This window comes from Manihot esculenta, chromosome 9, assembly GCF_001659605.2.
Source record: "Manihot esculenta cultivar AM560-2 chromosome 9, M.esculenta_v8, whole genome shotgun sequence".
NCBI lineage: Eukaryota > Viridiplantae > Streptophyta > Magnoliopsida > Malpighiales > Euphorbiaceae > Manihot > Manihot esculenta.
Genome location: NC_035169.2, coordinates 35,965,155 through 35,985,983, shown reverse-complemented (window position 1 = coordinate 35,985,983; position 20,829 = coordinate 35,965,155). Strand labels below are relative to the sequence as shown.

The following is a 20,829-nucleotide window of genomic DNA, read 5'->3' as shown; positions in this document are numbered from 1 at the left end:
TAGTTTGTCGCAAAAGTGCCATCTCAGTAAGCAAACGTCCTTAACTTTTTAGCCCTTATTTGTTTCATGGATAATATTTTTACTAAAAATATTCTTTATATTTTCTAATATATATGACACTTAACAAATTTAATTAATAAAAAATATTTTTTAATTAAAAATAATTTATTTATTAAAAAGAATAAATTATTTATATATTTTAAAAATTTTATTAAAACATCCATATATAAATTTATTAATATATTTTATTTTTAAATTAAAATTAAATAATATAAATAAATTATTTTACTAAATATTATTTTAAAAAAAATATTTTACACGAAAATAATTTTTAAACATAAATTATTTTTTATAAACAAACAAGAACCGGAGAGAGTGGTGTGGCCGTTTCTTTGCTTTTTTTTTTTTTTTTTTTTTTTTAAATTTTATGCCAACATTCACTCCTAGCTGATTTGGGAGTTTTTTATGTTTTTTTTTTTTTTTTTTTCTATCTAGCATTTGGTTTCTTATTTTCACATGATACTGATATTTGCAGGGTTCTATGGGGATCATGCTTGGTTCTAGGGTTTGGATGTGACAGTTTGATCGAGTTGCTAGACTTGGGTTGATTTCTAGTTGATTTGGTTCAGCTTGATTTGCTTTCTAGTTTGATATTTGGATTGAGTAGTTGTGCCTGAATTGGATTGTTCACCCTTCTTTATGGACTTTATATTATTACTTGCAGGGATTTTAAATGCAAACTAATGTGTATAATAAAAAAAATTGAGAGATGGATAAAAATCATTTAAGTCATGATTAACATCTTGGATATGGGAAAGTAGATATGAAAGAGAAGGGTTAATTATCATAATAATGTTAATAAAAAATAATTTATCAAAATAATATGAAAATAAATAAATTACAAAAATAATATAGTGCAAAAAATAAGAAAAATTATTAAAAAAATGTCAACTTAGAGAGAAAAAGAAAAAGAAAGAAAAAGAGATAGAAAGTCTAAAAGATGAAAGTTTACATCAACTTTATGTGCTTTATGTAGTAGAGGAAGCCAATTGGACTGAGATGGAAAGTCAATTGTAAATTTTTGTTCACGATCTCTTCGCTAATGGTGATTCTCTTTGTAAATCTATTTATGATGTTTGATTTTGTTTTGTTTGGTTTGGTTTTAATTATTTTAAATTTTAACGGTGGTGTATGTGTTGATGGGACGCCAATAACAATTGAAATATTAGCTCATTTGTCTATTTGATTGATAGATTTTTTTAGAAAATAAAAACATATTCACTGATTTGATTGATTTTTTTTTCTTTAGTATTTGTAATTCAATTTATATTAAAATAGTATATGTAATATTATGTTATTACTAATTAATAGTAAATTTTAGATATTATTAAAAATATTAATATAATAATTATATTATAAATTATTAATTTAACAAATCATAAATTTTTAAATAAAAATAAATAAAATTATATAATATTTTTAAAAAATTTTATTTTAATTATTAATTATATTTTATTATTTCGTTAATATATTTTGATAACGTTAAAAAATTATTACTATGAATTAATTAACGGTATAATATTATAATTATTAGTTTGATATAAATTAAATTAAAAATTTTAAAATATACACAAAAATCCGTTGCTTCTATTTCAATCCATCCATATTTACATTGAAATGAGATTATTGTATCGTTAACCTTTTTTTTCCATCATAAGACAATGAAGGGTCTACGAGTTTTTTATGAAGTCCTAGTGCTTATTTCATTTCTCTTTTAGATTTGCCTTAATGTTTTTCTTTTTGTTAATAGATAGAATTGGTTTCTGTTATTGGTTATTGAAGGTGGTGTTTTTTTGGCCATGCATCCCATTTCCCGATAGTTTTTTGCAATGTTTTATCGGCCGTTCATTTATCAATTGGTGCATGCTTGGTGGCGGTGGAAGACGCATCAGACTTCCCTAGAATCAACATTGGGCTTGGGCTTCATGGGTTTTCTATAGGCGTTTAAGAGGATGGGATTTGTATGGTAGTTGAGCCATTATGGGTCAGTTTTATGGATCTTTGCTCAATTTGGACTGAGCTTCAAATGTAAGTTTTTACGTGATAAAAAACATAAAATTATTATTTAATTCATATATTATAAAAAAATAAATTAATTGGCCACACTTTGTTAAATACACCAAAATATTTATGATTTTTTAAAAAATTTATTAATTAATTATTTTATTAATTTTATCCGTTAAATAATTTGATGGATTTATTATTTAATTTTTAAATATTATTATTATTAATAAGTCAATTTTTATATTTTTAAAAATTTATTAAAATATTTTTATTTTTTTCTCGTATTTTTATCTTTTTTAAAAAATAAATAAAAAAATTATAGAAAAGTTTTAAAATTTAATTTTATCATCACATAAAATTTCTCGTTTAGTCCACATGTATTGTAATTATTAATAAGTCAGTTTTTATATTTCTATAAATTTATTAAAATATTTTTTTATTTTTTTTAAATTTATTAAAATATTTTTATTTTTTTTATATTTATTAAAATAACCTCTTCTCCTTAAACAAAAAAAGAATAATAGTATGATGAAAAAAGATAAAAAAGAAAAAAAATAAAATATATTTTTTTTCATTTTTTCATAAAGAAGAAAAAAGAATTAAAAAAATAAAAAGAAGTGAAGAAGAAGAATAAGAGGATAATAAGACGGAAAGTAATTTAGTTTTTTGTTATATTTTTAATAGAAAAAATAAATGAAAGGATTATTTTATTAATAAAGATAAAATATAAGGATATTTTAATAGATTTATAAAAATATAGGAATTAATTTGTTAATAATGTCAATACTTAAAAATTAAATAATAAATTTTTTAATAATTTATTATTTAATTTATGTAATTCAAGAAAATTCATTAATTAAATTAATTGGTTTTTTTAGGTTTGTAAAAGATTTATTAATTAATTATTTTATATTGAAAATATTTTAAATTTTTTTATAATATTTAAGAGTTATAATAAATAAAAAAATAAATTATTAAAAATTTTCAAATTTTATAAATATTTTAATATATTTTTTAAAATAAATAAATTAATTAATGAATTGCCCTGCTAAATTGAACAAAAAAAGAGAAAGAGGCTGATAATAATTTATTATTATTATTATTTTAATTAACTACAACGTTGAAATTCACTTGAAGCAGACTGCTGCAGGTAACGCAAAGCACTTTGTCCGATTTCTGTTTCATGGATGAAATCCGTATGGGTCATACAGAAATTAAAATCCCATCTTCCCTCTTGGGTGACTTCTCCATTCAAAACACAAAACCATCAAGCTCCGTCTTCAAAATCTTTAACTTTTGTCCTCAACCATGTGGATATAAGCCTCCTCTTATCTATGTGTGGAAAGGAAGGTTACTTCCATCTGGGCTCTTCTGTTCATGCCTCCATTATAAAAAACTATGAACTTTTGGACCCCCAGAACCATTCCAATTTCCGAAATGCCCTTGTTATTTGGAACTCTCTCCTTACCATGTATGCTAAATGTGGGTCCTATTGCGATGCTGCTAAATTGTTTGATAATTTGCCCATGAGAGATACTGTTTCATGGAACGTAATGATTTCCGGGTTTTTAAGGAACAGGGACCTTGGTATGGGTTTTGGATTATTTAAACAAATGCGAGAATCGGGTCTCTATGAGTTGGATCAAGCAACTTTTACCACTATATTATCGGCATGTGATAGGCCTGAGCTTAGTTTTGCCACTAAAATGATCCATTGTTTGGTGATTTCAAATGGTTTTGAGCAAAAAATAACAGTAGGGAATGCATTGGTCACTTCATATTTCAAGTGTGGTTGTTGTAGTTTTGGGAGGCAGGTCTTTGATGAGATGCTGGAAAGGAATGTTATTACTTGGACAGCTATCATATCAGGGCTTGTGCAAAATGAAATGCATGAGGGTAGTTTGAGCTTATTCGTGAAAATGCGTCATGGACCTGTGGAACCCAATTTTTTGACATACTTGAGTTCGTTGATGGCATGTTCCGGTTTGCAGGCACTAAGGGAAGGGCGTCAAATTCATGGACTTGTATGGAAATTAGGAATTCAATTGGATTTGTGCATTGAGAGTGCATTAATGGACATGTATTCAAAATGTGGAAGTCTGGAAGATGCATGGCGGATTTTTGAATCTGCAATAGAGTTTGATGAAGTTTCTATGACAGTAATTCTTGTGGGTTTTGCACAGAATGGATTTGAGGAAGAATGCATACAATTTTTTGTGAAAATGGTGAAGGCAGGAGCTGAGGTTGATCCAAACATGGTTTCAGCTGTTCTTGGTGTTTTTGGTGTGGATACTTCTTTGGGTCTTGGCAAGCAATTTCATTCATTAGTTATAAAACGAAACTTTGGTTCTAATCCTTTCGTTGGTAATGGGCTTATTAACATGTACTCCAAGTGTGGAGAGTTGCAGGAATCGACCAAAGTCTTCAGTCGAATGCCATGGAGGAATGCTGTTTCCTGGAACTCTATGATTGCTGCTTTTGCTCGCCATGGGGATGGCTTTAGAGCATTGCGGCTGTATGAAGAGATGAGACAGGAAGGTGTAGAGCCCACAGATATTACTTTTCTCACATTGCTTCATGCTTGTAGCCATGTAGGCTTAGTTGATAAGGGCATGGAATTCTTAAAATCCATGATTGAAGTTTACAGAATTAGTCCTAGAGCAGAGCATTATGCATGTGTTGTGGACATGTTGGGCAGAGCAGGGCTTCTCAATGAAGCTAGAACTTTCATTGAGGGGTTGCCTATTAAGCCAGATGCGCTTATTTGGCAAGCTTTGCTTGGTGCTTGTAGCATTCATGGAAATTCTGAAGTGGGGAAATATGCAGCTGAGCAGTTGTTTTTATTAGAACCCCAGAATCCAGTTCCCTTCGTTTTGTTGGCAAATATATACTCTAGTAAAGGACTATGGAAAGAAAGAGCAAGGACTATTAAGAGAATGAAAGAAATGGGGGTGGCAAAAGAAACAGGTATAAGTTGGATTGAGATTGAAAAGAAGGTGCATAGTTTCGTTGTTGAGGACAAAATGCATCCTCAAGCTGATAACATATATGGGGTTTTAGCACATTTATTTAGACTAATGGTAGATGAAGGTAATGTACCAGATAAAAGGTTTATTCTCTATTATTTGGATCAAGATGTCAAGAACAACTAATGATTATTTTACTGCTGATTGTATCTAAGGTGGTGAATTTAAGTTTTGAAGAAATTTAATGAATAGAAAGCTGTTGTTGGGCACCATAATGCTATCTCTACATTTCATCCTGAACCATTTAAGTTTTATTCTTGTCAATACTGAACTATTTAAGGTTGTTGACATTGTTGTTTGAAGAATCTGGTATTATTGTTTGAGTTATTATTAAAAGGAAACTATTTAAAAAATATTTAATAGAAACCTTTAAAATTTAATATGAATCATCAGGACTTCAATACAATTATTTGAATTTTTTTTCGGATCGACCGAAAAGATTTAATGTTTGTCCGTACGTTTAAGTTTATATGTAATTTTAATAAATTTTTAAAATTAAAAATAAAAATAAGTGATCTGATTGTTAATATACCATTCACATCTTTAATAGTAATGTATTTTATTTTATAGTAATAGTTACAAATATTTCATGGTAAATATATTATTTAATTCAAAATAATAGTATATATAAAATAATTAATAATAATATATATGTTTAAAAAGTTATTATTACTGTAAAATAAGTTGTCAACAATATACTTAACAGTAAAATTTTATTGTATTTAGAACTAAATATTTTAACTAACACAGTTAAATATGAGTTAATATTTTTTTATAAGTGAAATAATTTATATTTAAAAATAATAAAATATTATATGTAATATACCATATAAACTCTTAAATTTTAATTTTTAAAAATTGATCAATCAAAATTATATTTAAATATATAAATTAAGTCAATTCATTCACAATTTAAATATTTAAATTAAAATATAAAATGATGTAAATGTGAATTTTTTAAAAAAATTAGTTTTTTTTTATAAAAATAAACTTGTTTTTCCATTGATACCTAAAAATTTTTCAGTTTTAAGACTCTTAGAAATCTATTAGCAAAGTGTATGTTCAAATTGTGACATACTACAGATTTATTACAGGGAAAATAAGCAATTGAATCTCATTTAAATTTTTTTTATTGAAAAATTCACTTATTTTTTTAAATCCTTGATTAATTGGGTGGAAGCAAAATTTTGCCTCTTACATTGCATTCGCGGTATAATAAGAGTTGTGCTAATTAAATGGTAAAATTTAATATGCTGACAAAAATAAAGCAAATATGCAAATTACGTTAAAACGCACCGTTTTCATTGTCTAAACCAGGCCTTTAGATTTTAAAGTGTAGAATAAATAAATAAATAATCCATCCACGACCTCCATTCTGGTAAAGAGTTCGTTAAAGTAGGTACCCGACAGCAGCCACTCCTGCTGAGGGGAGAAAAAAGATGGAGAGCTTGTGTTTCTACAGTTCTATCCCTAAAATTGTTCAATTTCAAAAGTTCGTTACTAATCCCAACTGTCACAATTCCATCTCCAACTTCAATTCAAGAAACCCACTTCTTTTTCCTTGGAGTTCAAATTCCAAATTCACGGTTCACTGTACGGAGAGAACCAGAGATGATACTCCTCTTTCCAGTTCTTCTGCTTACGCAGTGCTCGGCGTTCAACTGGGCTGCTCACCCGCCGAGCTTAAGGCCGCTTTCAGAGCCAAAGTATATGTATAAATAATCTTGTGATGCCTGTTTCATATGTTTTGTCCCTTTTAGTTGATTCTCTGCTGTGTGGTTTATGAAGGTGAAGCAGTTTCATCCTGATGTTAATAGAGATGGGGATGATTCTGATACCATGATTCGCCGCGTAATTCAAGCATATCAGGTACCGCTGTTTTGCTTTATTCATTTTCGTTTAAAAATTTTCAAGTTTCAATTTCTGATTTTTAGTGAGGGCGTTAGTTGAAAATGGTGTATTAATTTTTGTAGATGTTATCCAACTGCAGCCGATTAGAGATCATTGAAGGGTAAACATGTGTTTCCAATATGTTCAGAATTCAGTACCATGGAAATCCTTTTGGAAATTTATTATGCTTCATCTCTTAGTACTCGGTTCTTAACTGTTTGATCTGCTTGCTCTTTATTATCTTTCCCCCCCTCTTTCTTCCTATAATTTGCAGGGAATGTTTAGATCCCTTTGATAAGCCAGAGTGTGAAGCATTGGACATCTTTGTTAATGAAGTCCTTTGTGTTGGCAAAGGTACTGTGTATGGATTTTGTATCATGTACCGCCTCTTATAATAGAAAGCTTATGTAGAGGTAGGGATTTGGAGATGAGATTGCAAGCTTTTAAAATGTAATAAATTAGTGGATCCTGTTGGTGGCTAAAAATCTCTCCCTGCATACCTCAAAATCATCATATACTCCATATATGCAGCACCTGTGGACATTGTCTTATTTATTATCAAATGTCTAATGACCATTCAAACCCCTCCATTTTGATTCATCTGAACTTTTCACATGCTTAATTAGAATAAGTATCAATGGTGTGTTCTCTTCATTTAAGTGAGCCTATTTGCATAATTTCTATAGCACTTCTATATATTTTGATTTGGTTTTTCTTGGTTAACCTTTTTTTTGGCCCTTTGCAGGATGTCCTTACTCATGTGTACGAAGTGCTCCTCATGCGTTTGCTTATGATTCTTCAACTGGAACTGCACGGGCGACATCTCAAGGTTGGTGTACTTGCCAGTGATTTATTTGTTATCTTCTCTCTGGGTGACCTTGTATCTATAAGCAATGGTAAGGCAAAATGGTGAAGTGTAAATTTACTGCTGTATTATCTGTAAATAAAGCATATAAGTACTAGCACACGGTTCTGGTCCAATAAGAGGACATTACAACTAATATTTCCATTTTAAAAACGGTGTTTGTTTGATCAGGGCATGGTGAAGATTACCAAGTTCAGCTTGCTGTTGGTCAGTGCCCGAGAAGTTGTATTCATTACGTGACACCTTCACAGAGAATCATTCTAGAGGAGTTGCTTGACAGGTATCTATTTCCCACAATTTTCCTGGAGAACATTGAAAATTCATTGTATGGATTGGTGAATTAATCGGAAAAAATAAAATCAAAAGCCACTTAACTGTTACTGCATCTACATAATTATGAAGCTCCTGTTTCCTGCCTCTGTCTTTCTATGTCCGGATTCCGGACTGGCCATTCTTCCTTCATTTCTTCTATTCACCTGCACCAATTTTCCTCTGCCTTGCAACCTTGGTTTTCTTCTTAATAGCTTACCATTAACTTCTACTTGCTTGCAGCATTTTGAATGCACCGTATGACTGTTCAGCAGAGGCAGACTTGCTTTATTCTCTTATAGTTAAAGCTAAATTCGAGAACAATCGTTTCCAGAAGCCAAAGAAGAAACCAACGACTTCAACTCAGCATGTGGATTGGTTTACATGAGTACTGCTGGTGCTTATAGGACTCATCTTCAGTCATCAACAGTACCATTTTACAGATGCAGCAGAATAGCAAGAAAGTAGAAGCAAATTATGGTTGTAGATATCAAGGGAATGAAGACTTTGAATAATATTTCATCAAATGAGCTGATGCTAGAAGAAGCATGTAGCGGATAGAGAAACATACTGGCTTTGCTAGGTTCGAGATCTGTGATTCAAGATTGAGCTCGGAAAATTTTATTCTGCTGAAGGCATGTGTAGTCAATGCTATCTTCATCTTTTTTCTTTTGTAAAAAATGCTTCCAATGAAGATTCTTAATACAAACGGGTTTCTTTATCAATATATAACTTTTTTAAACATCAGGGGGATTGGTTCATGATTTGGCTATAAGCTTAGCATGCTATAGAAGCAAAGAAGCAAGAAGGATGGAAGGGGAGAAGAAAAAAGATGGAGATGCAGTGTAGACATTATTTTGAAGCAATACCACATCGGATGAAGAAGAGCGGAGTTAGAAAGAGTAGTAGCTATAAGTTATGAGCTGGATGCAACATGTTTCTATACTTACCTGGACGGGGTCAATCGGTGATCAAGAAGGCCTATGGCCTAGTTCTGTGACCTCCATTGCACTTTGGAGGGGTGCAGGCCTAAGGTCTCCTCAAGTAGGAGAGCCTACGTCATAATTTGTGGCAGTGGGGGCGTGCGTTCGCGCGGCCCCTATTAGTTAAGTTTAAAGCATTTGAATTATGCTATCTACAATTTTGCTATTGGATTCCAATATGGAGACACATCTAGGAGGAATTTTTGGACTGGCGAAGGCATTAGTGAAGAATCCTAGCTCCTGTTCAAGGCAAATTGTTTATAGGTTGTCGGGAGTCTTATGGGTATGTTGGATTAGAGCAAGTGCAGTCATTTTAGGTGATAAAGAAGGGCAATGTTGATGGAACTCGTTAGTGAAAAAATGCCAATTCATTCTATGTTTGGCATTAGTATGAACATGGTGAAATGGGTAGAGAAACATTTGGAAATGCAAGGATCTGGTTGTGAAGAGTTGATAGATACCACTATTGCCAAGTGCTTGTCCTGCAGTGCACTAAAGCTAGTCGACACGAGAGGCCTTCCTCTTGACATGTGTGTGATCTGCTTCAACATTTGTTCCCAGCATGATGAAATGGAACAAATGGCTAATGAAGTGGACCAATATAGTATCGTCTCAACGATTTCAGCCATGCTTTCACGTGCGCTCACATGTATTCACTATTTGGCAGCCAAAAATCCAATTCCACCTGCAACCTTGGCCTCAAGAATATACCAGCCTTCCATTTTAACAGAGTATTGAGCAATTTTCACGGCCCTCCCTTACAGTTTTTATATACATTTCACTTGCAATTAGTTGTTTTAGTTATTTCTTTCATCTCTAAGTTATTGATATCCATTTTAAAATCAATTAAATATTATTATTTAAGTAAATATCCAAGACAATTGATAAATTATTTATAAATATGGATAATTAATCATTTATATTTTAAAATTTTTATTTAGTAAGTTAAAATATTTAAAATCTGTGATATTACGTTGAATTCAAATTTGAATCTAAATTTTATTATAGGTGTTATAATTATTATTATTAAATCTGAATACACTATAAATTCAATTACACACATTTTATTAAGGTGCAAATCAATATATTTGAACAAGAGGATGCCCTTCATCCCACATCGGCGTAACAAAATGAGAAGAAAAGCATGAGACTTAATACTTACCTTCACGGAGTCGATGGGTGATAAGGAAAGCCTATGGCATAGACCAGTGAACTACAAATGGTCTCTAAAATTTAGTATAATGGCTGGATTTTATATTTGTTTGTTATTAATTAGTATTAGTATATAAATACAAATCATCTTGACAATATCTGTAGCTACTATTGTCATCCGAGAACTGTTTTGCTCAAGAACAATTCGAAGTTTTTATACTGAATAATGAGTTAGATGTCATGTCATTGATGATAGTAAGGGGAAAAAAAAAAAACTTGTGCAGGATGCCCAAAGGCTGCATAGAGTTATAGAGTGACTACTTTGAGATGGCTTTCATGAATCTGTTTAGCGAAGAGAAAATGCTAGCGGCTTTGTTGAAAATTGATGGTCCCTTCTCTGACTTCTCTTCCACATTTCCAAATATTATCTGTACAAGATCAAAAACCCAGATTACCTATGCTAATAAATGTTATCCTTCACATTAATATTTTCTTTCTGTTTTCTAATACGAGGGAAACTAACCTCGAGTTCTTCAGCATCTGGACGCCTTATGAATTCTTTGGCGAGAAGGTATCTGTTTGGTCTATCTTTATCATCATAAAATACCTTCCACATCCTAGTCAAAATCAGAATGAACAGAGAGAGTGGAGTTATCAAAGAGAATCAGCTGCATCAAAATAACATAACAGAAATGTAATTGGCTACACGAGAGTTCTCAAGGTAGACTAGATGCATAAAGCATATGCTCTGTGGTAAGGATCTCTATATTTTGCAATGAATAAACATGCACATTTCTCAATCATCAGGCATAGGGTAACCCAAAAATGGGTAACAAGAGTGGTTCCTATTTGAATCATAAAAAGAGTAAACTGCAAAAGCAGAGCAATTAGAATTAGGTTCAAATATGCTAAATGCAGATTCGCGCTCACCCTGGATAACACCTAAAGACAGCACCAGATGGAAAAGGCCTCATTGAGTAAACTGTGGTAAAAGTACTGCAAACATATTATCCATGATTCATTAGAGTCAGATAAAAATGAGACACCATAAAGAAGAAGAGCATTTATGCAAACACAAATTTAGAAAATGGTAAATTGCCCAAGTAATTCAGTGTTGCATGACGCAACCATTAACCTACGAATTTTAATGAAAATGCATTATGTGCATAGAAATAGAATTAGCATGGAATGTGGCAAACCAAGAATGAAACGACAGAAGCTTGGCTGAACTCGCCATTCACATGGGGTTCATCATTACAAAATTAAGACACCCAAGTTTTTAAGGAAGGAGACAAAATGGATGGTTAGCAAATACAAAGCAGAGCCAGATTTTGAGAAAAGGGATATGCATAGTGGGTTACAGTTGGAATACATGGAGGCTTAGGCAGTTCAGGTGGGTTAGGTAAGGTTAAGATGAATAACTTCAAAGGATTCGTTGACAAATCTGAACAAGAGAAAAGCAAATAATTTATTGCATGAGTTGATTTTATGCATGTTGAAGAAAATAATAATTTAAAGAACTTTAACTATGTGCCAAAAGAAGAAAACCTTACCTCAAAAAGTATCGCCTTAAATTGCGAACATTAATCCCAACACCAACATCTTCACTAATGAGACGTGGGTTCCACATGATGAGTGGCCTTGGCTAGCGAAATTTGAGTATCATCAGTATTCAGAGTTACATTATTATATTTCAAGTGATTTGCATGAAATAAGAAATTATAAGAACTTGTTCTAATGCCAGGATGCATATGATGGGCATTTCCTTCTTTTAAGGGCAGACCAAGGTTAGTTTAATACCGGATCATCAGAGAGATTGGATGCAATATTCTCCACATATCTCAACATCTGGTAGTCAGGAACAACCATAACCACAATCTCATCTTCACTCTCAACAGGCTTCCGGTCACTTAAGCTGGAAAAACGTGAAGCACATAGTTTCATATGTACTAAAGAAAGCATAAAACCTACTTAAATAAAATACAGAATGGTGGCGGTGATCTTTAACTGAAAAAATCCTGAAAATTTAAATGATTTTATCTGCATGATGGAAAATACCTTGCAAATCCAAAACCTGCATCTTTCCACCGATATTTTAGCAATGCAGCAGCGCCAGCATCTGGAAATATGGCTTTAATTTTCTGCAGATTAAATTTCCCATTTTAGAAAAGCAAAGTTCAGAAGAACTGAATGTGAACAAGCTAAAGTTGTAAATTGGAAGAATCTAAAAATTTTATTTTCATATGTTTCTAAGTTACAACCTGCGCATGCAATTCTCCTGCATTTTTACCAAACACTAAGAGACACTGGTTCTTTTTTTTTTTTTTGGCTTTCTCTTAAAAAATTTCTGTCACTCACTAGCATAAAACAACATCAAGTAAAGCTCGGCTCAACTTTAATTAAAAACCTTACACACCTAAGCCCTTATCTTCTAATCCTATGCAGTTAAATTCATTAAAAGTATAAACCTGACATCCAGTTTCTTCAATGAGTTTATCCAAGAAAATCCTTGAAAGTTCCCAGAGCTCAGCTTGTGCACCTTCATCATCTAGAAACTGCAACTGAGGAATTAAGAGCTCAACCTGTACAGAGTCAACTGATTAAAACAACAAGAAAATGCAAAAAACCAAAGGAGGAAATCAAATTTAGAGACAAAGTATCACTTGAAATTTTGTCATTTGCACAACATTTTTCTTCTCCAGCAAGAAATACCCCAAAATTGAATGTTTCGCTTTGGTGGGTTGAAGTGAAGCATTAAGAGGAGACGAGAAGTATTTACATAAATTTACATTTCAACAATAAAGTGAGACATTTCATAACATAATTTATTTACATTGGTTCCTGTTCTTCTTTCCAAAAATTATTCTTTCAACGCCATTGGTTCCTGTTCTTGAACAAAAATGACAGAAACTTAGCTGATACTAAATTGCAATGCGAACAAAAAAAAAATCAAGGTTTCTTCTTTCCTTCTCTTGCTTTCTTTATTTAATTTTATGAGGGGGATGACTTCTTCTTTCTTAATCACAATAGACTATAAGAATGGATAAGTTTCCAATGAAAATCACACTGTTAATAAGCGCAAAAAGTGATTCCAAATTCCATTAAAGAGATTACATTTCAGTCTGGCACATACTATGGCTCTCATGCCTCCTGAAGATACAAACAAAGCACTTGCTTGGCTGGATTGCCAGACTGCACCCTCCAAATCAGAAGGCAAGCAGCTGAAACACAAATTTAACACTATCAAGAGCTTTTCTTCCATATAGATTTTAAAAGGGAAATTTAAAATAATTATGACTAAATTAGGTATGAGGTAAAATTGACTCATATCATACACAAAACAAAATGGGTTCAGATGTGAAATCGATCATATCATACATTAACTAGGTAATCAACAAACTGGAATGATTCAATTTCGAAGAAATACCAAAAACCCTCCAAATTCAGAGTCCTCGACAGATTAAAAAAAAGAAAGTATAATTATGTCGAGAGAGAACCTGTCATCTTCTTCCTTTGCTTCTTGTGGCTGTGCCTGTAACTGGGTAGTCTCTTCAAGATTGTCCTGCAGTGGAGATTCACCTTGGAATTTCTCAAACTTAGCGCAGATTCTTGAGCTAGAAGAACTTCTACTTTGCAAAATCCCATTAGAGCCATTAAAGATAGGATTTGAAAAGGGTAAGGCAAAACGAGTGGTTGAGGTTGTATTGATCAGTGATAGAGAGCAGGGGTAGGAGGAGAAGCAGCTCGGGATTGAAGAAGCCATGAAAATTAACTACCAACTACCAGATTCCCCTTTAAATATGAACTGTATTATCTTTTAATTCATAAAAATTTTCTGAGAATATTTTATATTAGCATGTTGGAAGTAAATTTTATATTTTATATTTATTTTTTTTTATAATACTTTCTATTAAAACTCAAGTTTGAAATTACATATGAAGGAAATATAAATGCTACTCAACTAAAATGTATTAGTTTATTTATTTTTTTAAGAAAATTAAAGGGAAAGCGTTAATAATCTTTTTAAAAATAATTTAAATTTAACCCTCATCATTTTAAAAGTTGATACTAATATTTAAATTAAAATTTACTAAATAATTATAATAAAATAGAATATAAAAATGTAATCATAATGATTTTATAAAAAAATAAATGTAATAATTTTAATTTCAACATTTAAATTAAAATAATAAATTTAACATAAATATTTGATTTAAAAATATTTAAAAATAGAATTGATTTTATATTAAATGTTAATATAATAGTTTAAATATAGTATTTCCCTTATTTTTGCATTTTATAAAAAAAATTTAAGTTTTATAACATGAAATCATTTTAAGTAAGAAAATTTTATATAAAAAAATTCATAGTATCTTAATTTTAAAAAATATATCAATTTATTTTTAAATTTTTTAAAAATATATTAATTAATTCTTTTATTAACTTTAACTATTTAATATTGTATAAAAATTTAAAATATATTTAGTAAAAAAATTATTAATAAATATTTTTATAAAATTAGTAAATCAATTAATAAATTTTATATTATAATAATTAAATAGTAAAATAATTAATAAAATTATATTTTAAAAATATTTTATTATATTTTTAAAATTCAAAAATTAATTAATGAGTTCAGTGTAAAAAAAAATAGTAAATTTTTCATAAAAAATATGTAATATTCTTTAAGAAAAAAAGTAAAGCAAACCTATTAATGGGCCACATTCTGGGCCCAATGGTTTCAAACTTTAATTTCTGTGCTCCTGAAAGATTACATAGCCGTTGGAAACAGCTAATTTTTCAATTCAAACTTGAATCTGATCAAAACCCTAAGCCTCCTCTGTCTACTCGTCTCTCTCTCTCTCTCTCTCTCTCTCTCTACTCTTTCCCTCTCTGTCTCTGCAATTCTTGGCAGTAACCTTCTTGGTAGTGATCTTGGCTCTGCTTTACTCCCCTGCGCATTTATATCAGATTTTGAAGGCCATGGATGGTACGTTTTCTCTCTGCAATTTCTTTATATATTTCCTTTTTTCTATTTTTTACGTGGAAATATTTTGATTTACTCTGAATTAACACTTTTTTTTTTAGATCTAACAGTGGGATTCATACGTGAAAACTGCAATCAAGCCGTTCCTAATTGCGACTCAAATCCTATTTTATCTTCTTTCTCAGGTTCCGTTTAGCGTTTTTTACTCTTTTATTTGTCTTTTAAATTTTAAGAATACATTCAGTTTCTGCGATGACTTATTTTTGCTCCATTTCTTTAATTTCTTTTTAAGATTTTTCTTTGAAATTTTGATGAAGTTGCGTTGATTTGACTTTTGTTTTTTCATAATCTCAGTTCAAACTGTCGAAGATGCAAACTGCGACTCAAGTACGTGCTTTATTTAACGCTGTTTCATTTATTTTTCAGTTTTTTTTTTTTTAAATTAGAGTTCATATGTGGTGATTTTATGCTTGAATTCTTTCAGATCGAAGCCAAGAAGGTATCTGATTGTTGTGATTTTTTTGAAAAATTTCATTTCTATTTTATAATCCAAAAGGAATGTTAAACTAGGAATTTATGGTGCCTTTCGCCTTCAGTTCAAATCCTATAAATTAGTGAAGATAGAATATGTAGTACCACTCTAGGTTCTTTTCAGTTTGATATAATCCTTATTTGAAGCAATCAAGTAAACAATTAGTGCCTTATAAGTGAGATTTTTGTTGATGGCTTAGAAATAGAAGAAGAGACCGCAAATTCTATGAGTGAGGATATTGCATCGAGCAGAAACCAAGAAACTGCACCTGTGGGGCCCACACTGCCGATATTGCAGAAAATTATCAATTTGAGCTATCAAATTCAGGTAAGGTTGTATTTGTTGATAGATAAGTGTGGAATGAGAATAGAAAAAGAATAAATCAATGATATATTCATTTCCTTCTAAGAAAAAGTAATGGCTTTTATAACTAAGCCAAGTGGTTCAATTCAAGTTCACGATATGCACCAAGAAAGCCAGAGAAAAGCTTCTTTGAGTGGCTAAGACTTCTGCTTTCATTTTGCTAATTGGTTTGTTATTTGGACTTCAATTCTTTATGCTTTAGAATTTGAAGAAAGAACATGCAAGTCTCTCCCATCAAGTGAAGACTGTCAAGACAGATTCATTTCCAGGCACCGAAGTCTTAGACACTCTTCAGCTTCTCAGTGAGTACCAATTTGTGGTAGTTGGTTTTAGTTTTTCATTTGCCTCTTCTTGGTTTTATTACTTATTGTTACTGTATTGGTGTCAGATGATTCATATGAACGTTTAAAGAAGAAGTACCAAGAAGAGTCATTTGAGCGCAGGCGACTTTACAATGAAGTCATTGAGCTGAAAGGCAATATTAGGGTCTTTTGCAGATGTAGACCACTAAACCAAGTTGAAATTGACAATGGTTCTAATTGTGTTGTTGAATTTGACCCTTCCCAAGATAACGAGCTTTATATTATTTCCTCTGATTCTTCCAAAAAGCAATTCAGGTTCAATCACGTGTTTAGACCTGAAGATAACCAAGGTAATCTGGGACCTTATTCCCAATATTTTCATACAGAAAGTTTGTGTTATTGACGTTGTCCCATTTGAGAGTTCTAATCCTGAGTCTTTATGCAATATGCAGAGGCTGTTTTTGCACAAACAAAACCTGTAGTCACTTCTGTGCTGGATGGCTATAATGTATGTATATTTGCCTATGGACAAACTGGAACAGGGAAGACATTTACAATGGAGGGGACCCCTGAAAATAGGGGAGTGAACTATAGAACTCTGGAGGAGTTGTTTCGGATTTCGCATGAGAGAAGTGGAGTTATGAGATATGAGCTATTTGTTAGCATGTTGGAGGTTTACAATGAGAAGATAAGGGACCTTTTACTGGAAAACTCCAACCAGCCACCCAAAAAGTAGGTTTCTCTTTTGCTGCTATTTTGTGGTCATCTCTTGTGATTAAAATCCAATTATTCAGTATTTCAGCTGCATATAGTTCTTTTGCTAGTGTGCTAGTGCTAGTGCATTGATTTATCTTTCTATTGCCTGATGGAGAAAATTAAGTATGCATATATGAATTATTAACTATACAGATGCAGAGAACTTGCCATGCTTATGGGTAATTTCCATAATGATCGGTATGTGAAAACTACAGTTGGAAGAGTTTGCAAGAACTTTCGTTTTACTATTTTCTTTGCAAATGTTTGTTGCCATACCTTGATCTAATACAGTTAAACTATTTTACTCATGGCATCTAATTGGGCTACATTTTAAGAAAAAAAAAATAATAAACTTAGCAAATGGGATGTTCATTTGAGGAGGTAATAATATGGTCAAATTCACATCATAGTATTGTTGTAGGATGAAACTGAAAGTTGATCAGAATGAATTTATTTTTGAGACATGTATGAATTGAAGGTTGGAGATAAAGCAAGCAGCAGAAGGGACACAAGAAGTTCCAGGACTCATCGAAGCTCGCGTCTATGGCATAGAGGAAGCATGGGGGCTACTCAAGTCTGGAAGCCGTGCTAGATCAGTTGGTTCTACCAGTGCTAATGAGCTCAGCAGCCGTTCTCACTGGTATTATTAAATCCTTTATTTCCTGTTTCTGGTTCATTTCTTCCTCTGGATAAATACATTAATCTCACCAAGTAATTAATAACTCTAGCTTTTAATGAAGTATAAGAATTATATTTTGACCAATTAAAGAGCTGGCCTAAAATAAGCCTATACGTCAAGATAGTTCCATGAGCTTGGGAATAAAAACAGATGTAGAAGAATTATATATTGATCAGTTAAAGAGCTGGCCCAAAACAAGCCTATACATCTATTATAATGACCAATATTTGCTTCTATGCAGTTTATTGAGAGTAACTGTAAAAGGGGAGAGTTTAATCGATGGGCAGAAGACAAGGAGTCATCTTTGGCTGGTAGATTTGGCTGGCAGTGAGCGTGTGGGGAAGATAGAAGTTGAAGGAGAGAGGTTGAAGGAATCTCAATTCATAAATAAATCTCTTTCAGCACTTGGTGATGTTATCTCTGCCCTTGCATCAAAAACAGGCCATGTTCCTTACAGGTCTTTCTCTCTCTCCAATAATTACAAAAGATGCCTTATTTGCGAAATTTTGTTCTAATTCATCAACATTTATGTTGTGTAAATCAGGAACTCAAAGCTCACTCATATGTTGCAGAGCTCTCTTGGTAAGCATTTTTCTTCATTATAGCAATTGAGTTGCCTGTAAACCCCAAGATTGGTAAATGTTGCTACTTAGGTGGTTGTGTGTAGAATTATAGGACCTTCTTATGTGATAATATGCTTACTGAAACCTGAAATTCAGGAGGAGATTGCAAGACGTTGATGTTTGTCCAAATAAGCCCAAGTGCTGCTGACCTTGGGGAGTCTCTATGTTCATTGAATTTTGCCACTCGAGTTCGGGGAATTGAAAGTGGCCCTGCTCGCAAGCAGGCAGATGTCACTGAGCTTTTCAAGTACAAGCAAATGGTGGGTATTCCTGTTCAAAAGACATGTTTGAGTTTTGCTTCAAATGATTCAACTGAGGTTCTCTTTTTCTTAAATGGTAAATTAACAGGCAGATAAGCTACAACATGATGAGAAGGAAACCAAGAAGTTGCAGGAGAATTTGCAGTCAATGCAGTTGAAGCTTGCTGCGAGGGAACACAAGTGTAGAAGCCTTCAAGAAAAGGTAACGAACTTGTCATTTGAGCCTTTCCTCTCGTACAAATGTTAAACTAATTAAAGGAATTGTAATCAACACAATTTTGTATGAATCTCATTTGTTAAACACAAGAAATCAAATGACTGATTTTCAGTTTGACTTTTCTTTTTCTTTTTCCTAATTGCAACCATTAACATTTAAAATTTATCAAGTGCTTTATTTATGTTCGATTTTAAATAGAACAAGTTATTAAATTTGGCAAATAGGTACGAGAACTTGAGAATCAATTAGGAGAGGAAAGGAAGACCAGACTAAAGCAGGAAACGAGAGCCCTTGCTGCTGCTTCACAATCTTCTTTGCCCTCCCTAAAACAAGTAGCAGAGAAGACCAAGGTAGAGAAGAAACCGCCTTTGGGTCCTTCAAAAATGAGGCTACCACTGAGAAGAATCACCAATTTCATACCTCAGACACCTAACCATTCAATGAAAAACAAAACCACTGGTTCCGTGGTCCAATCTTCAATGCTGGACAAAGAAAATTTTGCAAGAACTACAATGGTCGAAAGGGACACAAAAAGCTATCTACAACCAAGACGTATTTCAGTTACTGCCAGACCACCAGCTACTACAACATCAGCTCAGGTTCGTCAGCCTAAGAGACGAGTATCCATTGCTACTTTCCACCCCGAGCCCAACTCAACAACGTCACCGGTCCACACTTCTACCGCCAAATTAAAGAAGAGTGGTGCTGTGGGCCGGCGGTCATATGTGAAGGACCCAAGAAAGGCCAGATATTCAAGACTGTTCACTCCATTGCCGGAATTCGGGTCAGTATCAGAGACAACACCAACTGCAACGAAGAGCAGTAGTAAATTCATGGGAAGTCCTCCACCCGCTCAGGCAGGCTCATGGAAGCCAAGGCATCCAACAGTGGTTGCACTGCAACGAAAATCATTGGTTTGGAGTCCCCTCAAGTTTAGAGGAATGCAAAATTACAGAAAGTCATTGATGCCTTCTCGACCCCCAGCTGAGCTGCAATGAACCTTGTTTCTATTACAGTAACCATTTTTCCTTATGGTTAGAGATTCGTGTATTACTGCACAAATGTATGCTTTTGTTTGCAATAATCCAGTCAATTCTCGGTGACATTATTCTCCATTTTAGGCTCCTTCGTTGCCATGTTATCCTGCGTTTGGCAGCTTAGTGCTACTAAGGCTTAGATCAAATCTTCTCGGTTCTGATTTCTGAATTATGAACATGTTTTGTGCTAAAAGCGTTCTATATGTTAAAGATATTAAAAACACCCTTCCTTTTGTTTTTCGAAGACAAAAACTTTAATTTTAAATTTTTTTACATTATATTATAATTTTTAATTTTTTAAATCAATAAGCACAATTATTTAATCTAAATAATTATATAACATTTTACTATGTTAAAAAAAAGTAACATTAATTAAATAAATAAAATAATAAATTACACTTTAATTTTTAAATTTTAATATAATTAATTGATCGATTTATATTTTTTAAATTAAATATTTAAATTCCTATTTACAGATTTAATCTGATAATAAATGTATCTGACTAAATATAAAAGGTCAGATTTTACTCCCCTAATCAATCCCCGATCTCTATTTAAAAAAAAAAAATCATATATAATCATCCAATTCAAATTAAAGATTTTTTATTCATAATTTTATTAGTTAACCGATTAAAAAGAAAATAAATATTTTAAATATTTAAAATATCCTCCTAAACACTTAAATCTTTTCTATTATAGATGAGAATTTTATATTGTATTAAACTACATTTGTTTTTAAATTTTAGCGTAGCGGTGATATATTTTTAAAATTAAAATTTTAAAT

The 20,829-nt window shown here is 31.9% G+C and overlaps 3 protein-coding genes and 1 non-coding gene across 5 annotated transcripts; 3 read left to right on the top strand and 1 right to left on the bottom strand.

Moving 5' to 3' along the window:
* The first annotated feature begins 3,185 nt into the window (after nt 1-3,185).
* LOC110621858 (pentatricopeptide repeat-containing protein At3g05340) lies at nt 3,186-8,879 on the top strand. Its single transcript, XM_021766133.2, has 8 exons — nt 3,186-5,201; nt 6,584-6,796; nt 6,879-6,959; nt 7,064-7,101; nt 7,255-7,334; nt 7,726-7,809; nt 8,017-8,125; nt 8,398-8,879. The coding sequence occupies exons 1-8, from the start codon at nt 3,252-3,254 to the stop codon at nt 8,540-8,542; spliced, it is 2,700 nt and encodes an 899-aa protein (XP_021621825.1). The 5' UTR covers nt 3,186-3,251; the 3' UTR covers nt 8,543-8,879.
* Nucleotides 8,880-9,096: 217 nt separating this feature from the next.
* On the top strand, nt 9,097-9,257 carry LOC122724782. The gene has a single exon (XR_006352223.1). It is a non-coding gene; the product is annotated as a U1 spliceosomal RNA (small nuclear RNA).
* A 1,112-nt stretch (nt 9,258-10,369) lies between these two features.
* Nucleotides 10,370-14,106, bottom strand: LOC110622174. The gene is made up of 9 exons (XM_021766596.2): nt 13,787-14,106; nt 13,423-13,510; nt 12,758-12,871; nt 12,348-12,430; nt 12,090-12,204; nt 11,843-11,934; nt 11,220-11,285; nt 10,813-10,906; nt 10,370-10,717 (listed from the first exon to the last, which is right to left on the bottom strand). The coding sequence occupies exons 1-9, from the start codon at nt 14,050-14,052 to the stop codon at nt 10,607-10,609; spliced, it is 1,029 nt and encodes a 342-aa protein (XP_021622288.1). The 5' UTR covers nt 14,053-14,106; the 3' UTR covers nt 10,370-10,606.
* A 980-nt stretch (nt 14,107-15,086) lies between these two features.
* LOC110622395 (kinesin-like protein KIN-14S) lies at nt 15,087-20,123 on the top strand. Of its 2 annotated transcripts, none has more exons than XM_021766882.2 (13): nt 15,087-15,279; nt 15,387-15,461; nt 15,631-15,663; nt 16,008-16,135; nt 16,374-16,473; nt 16,560-16,823; nt 16,926-17,205; nt 17,708-17,869; nt 18,150-18,365; nt 18,453-18,490; nt 18,628-18,791; nt 18,880-18,993; nt 19,233-20,123. In XM_021766882.2, exons 1-13 carry the CDS (start codon nt 15,273-15,275, stop codon nt 20,004-20,006), a joined length of 2,355 nt encoding a protein of 784 aa, XP_021622574.1. In that variant the 5' UTR covers nt 15,087-15,272; the 3' UTR covers nt 20,007-20,123. The 2 variants fall into 2 exon arrangements, with proteins under 2 accessions (XP_021622574.1, XP_021622573.1); XM_021766881.2 differs by having other exon boundaries at nt 15,378-15,461.
* The last annotated feature ends 706 nt before the right edge of the window (nt 20,124-20,829 follow it).

Bases quoted from the DNA above. Each gene is read 5' to 3' on its own strand.
- LOC110621858 (XM_021766133.2), top strand. From the start codon at position 3,252: ATGAAATCCGTATGGGTCATACAGAAATTAAAATCCCATCTTCCCTCT. The intron at 6,960-7,063 runs GTACCGCTGTTT...TAATTTTTGTAG, and splicing joins GCGTAATTCAAGCATATCAG to ATGTTATCCAACTGCAGCCG. The intron at 8,126-8,397 runs GTATCTATTTCC...ACTTGCTTGCAG, and splicing joins CTAGAGGAGTTGCTTGACAG to CATTTTGAATGCACCGTATG.
- LOC110622174 (XM_021766596.2), bottom strand. From the start codon at position 14,052: ATGGCTTCTTCAATCCCGAGCTGCTTCTCCTCCTACCCCTGCTCTCTA. The intron at 13,511-13,786 runs GTTCTCTCTCGA...TTTGTGTTTCAG, and splicing joins GCAAAGGAAGAAGATGACAG to CTGCTTGCCTTCTGATTTGG. The intron at 12,872-13,422 runs GTATGTGCCAGA...GACTCTGTACAG, and splicing joins CAGGAGGCATGAGAGCCATA to GTTGAGCTCTTAATTCCTCA.
- LOC110622395 (XM_021766881.2), top strand. The intron at 16,136-16,373 runs GTAAGGTTGTAT...TTTATGCTTTAG, and splicing joins ATTTGAGCTATCAAATTCAG to AATTTGAAGAAAGAACATGC. The intron at 16,474-16,559 runs GTGAGTACCAAT...TATTGGTGTCAG, and splicing joins AGACACTCTTCAGCTTCTCA to ATGATTCATATGAACGTTTA.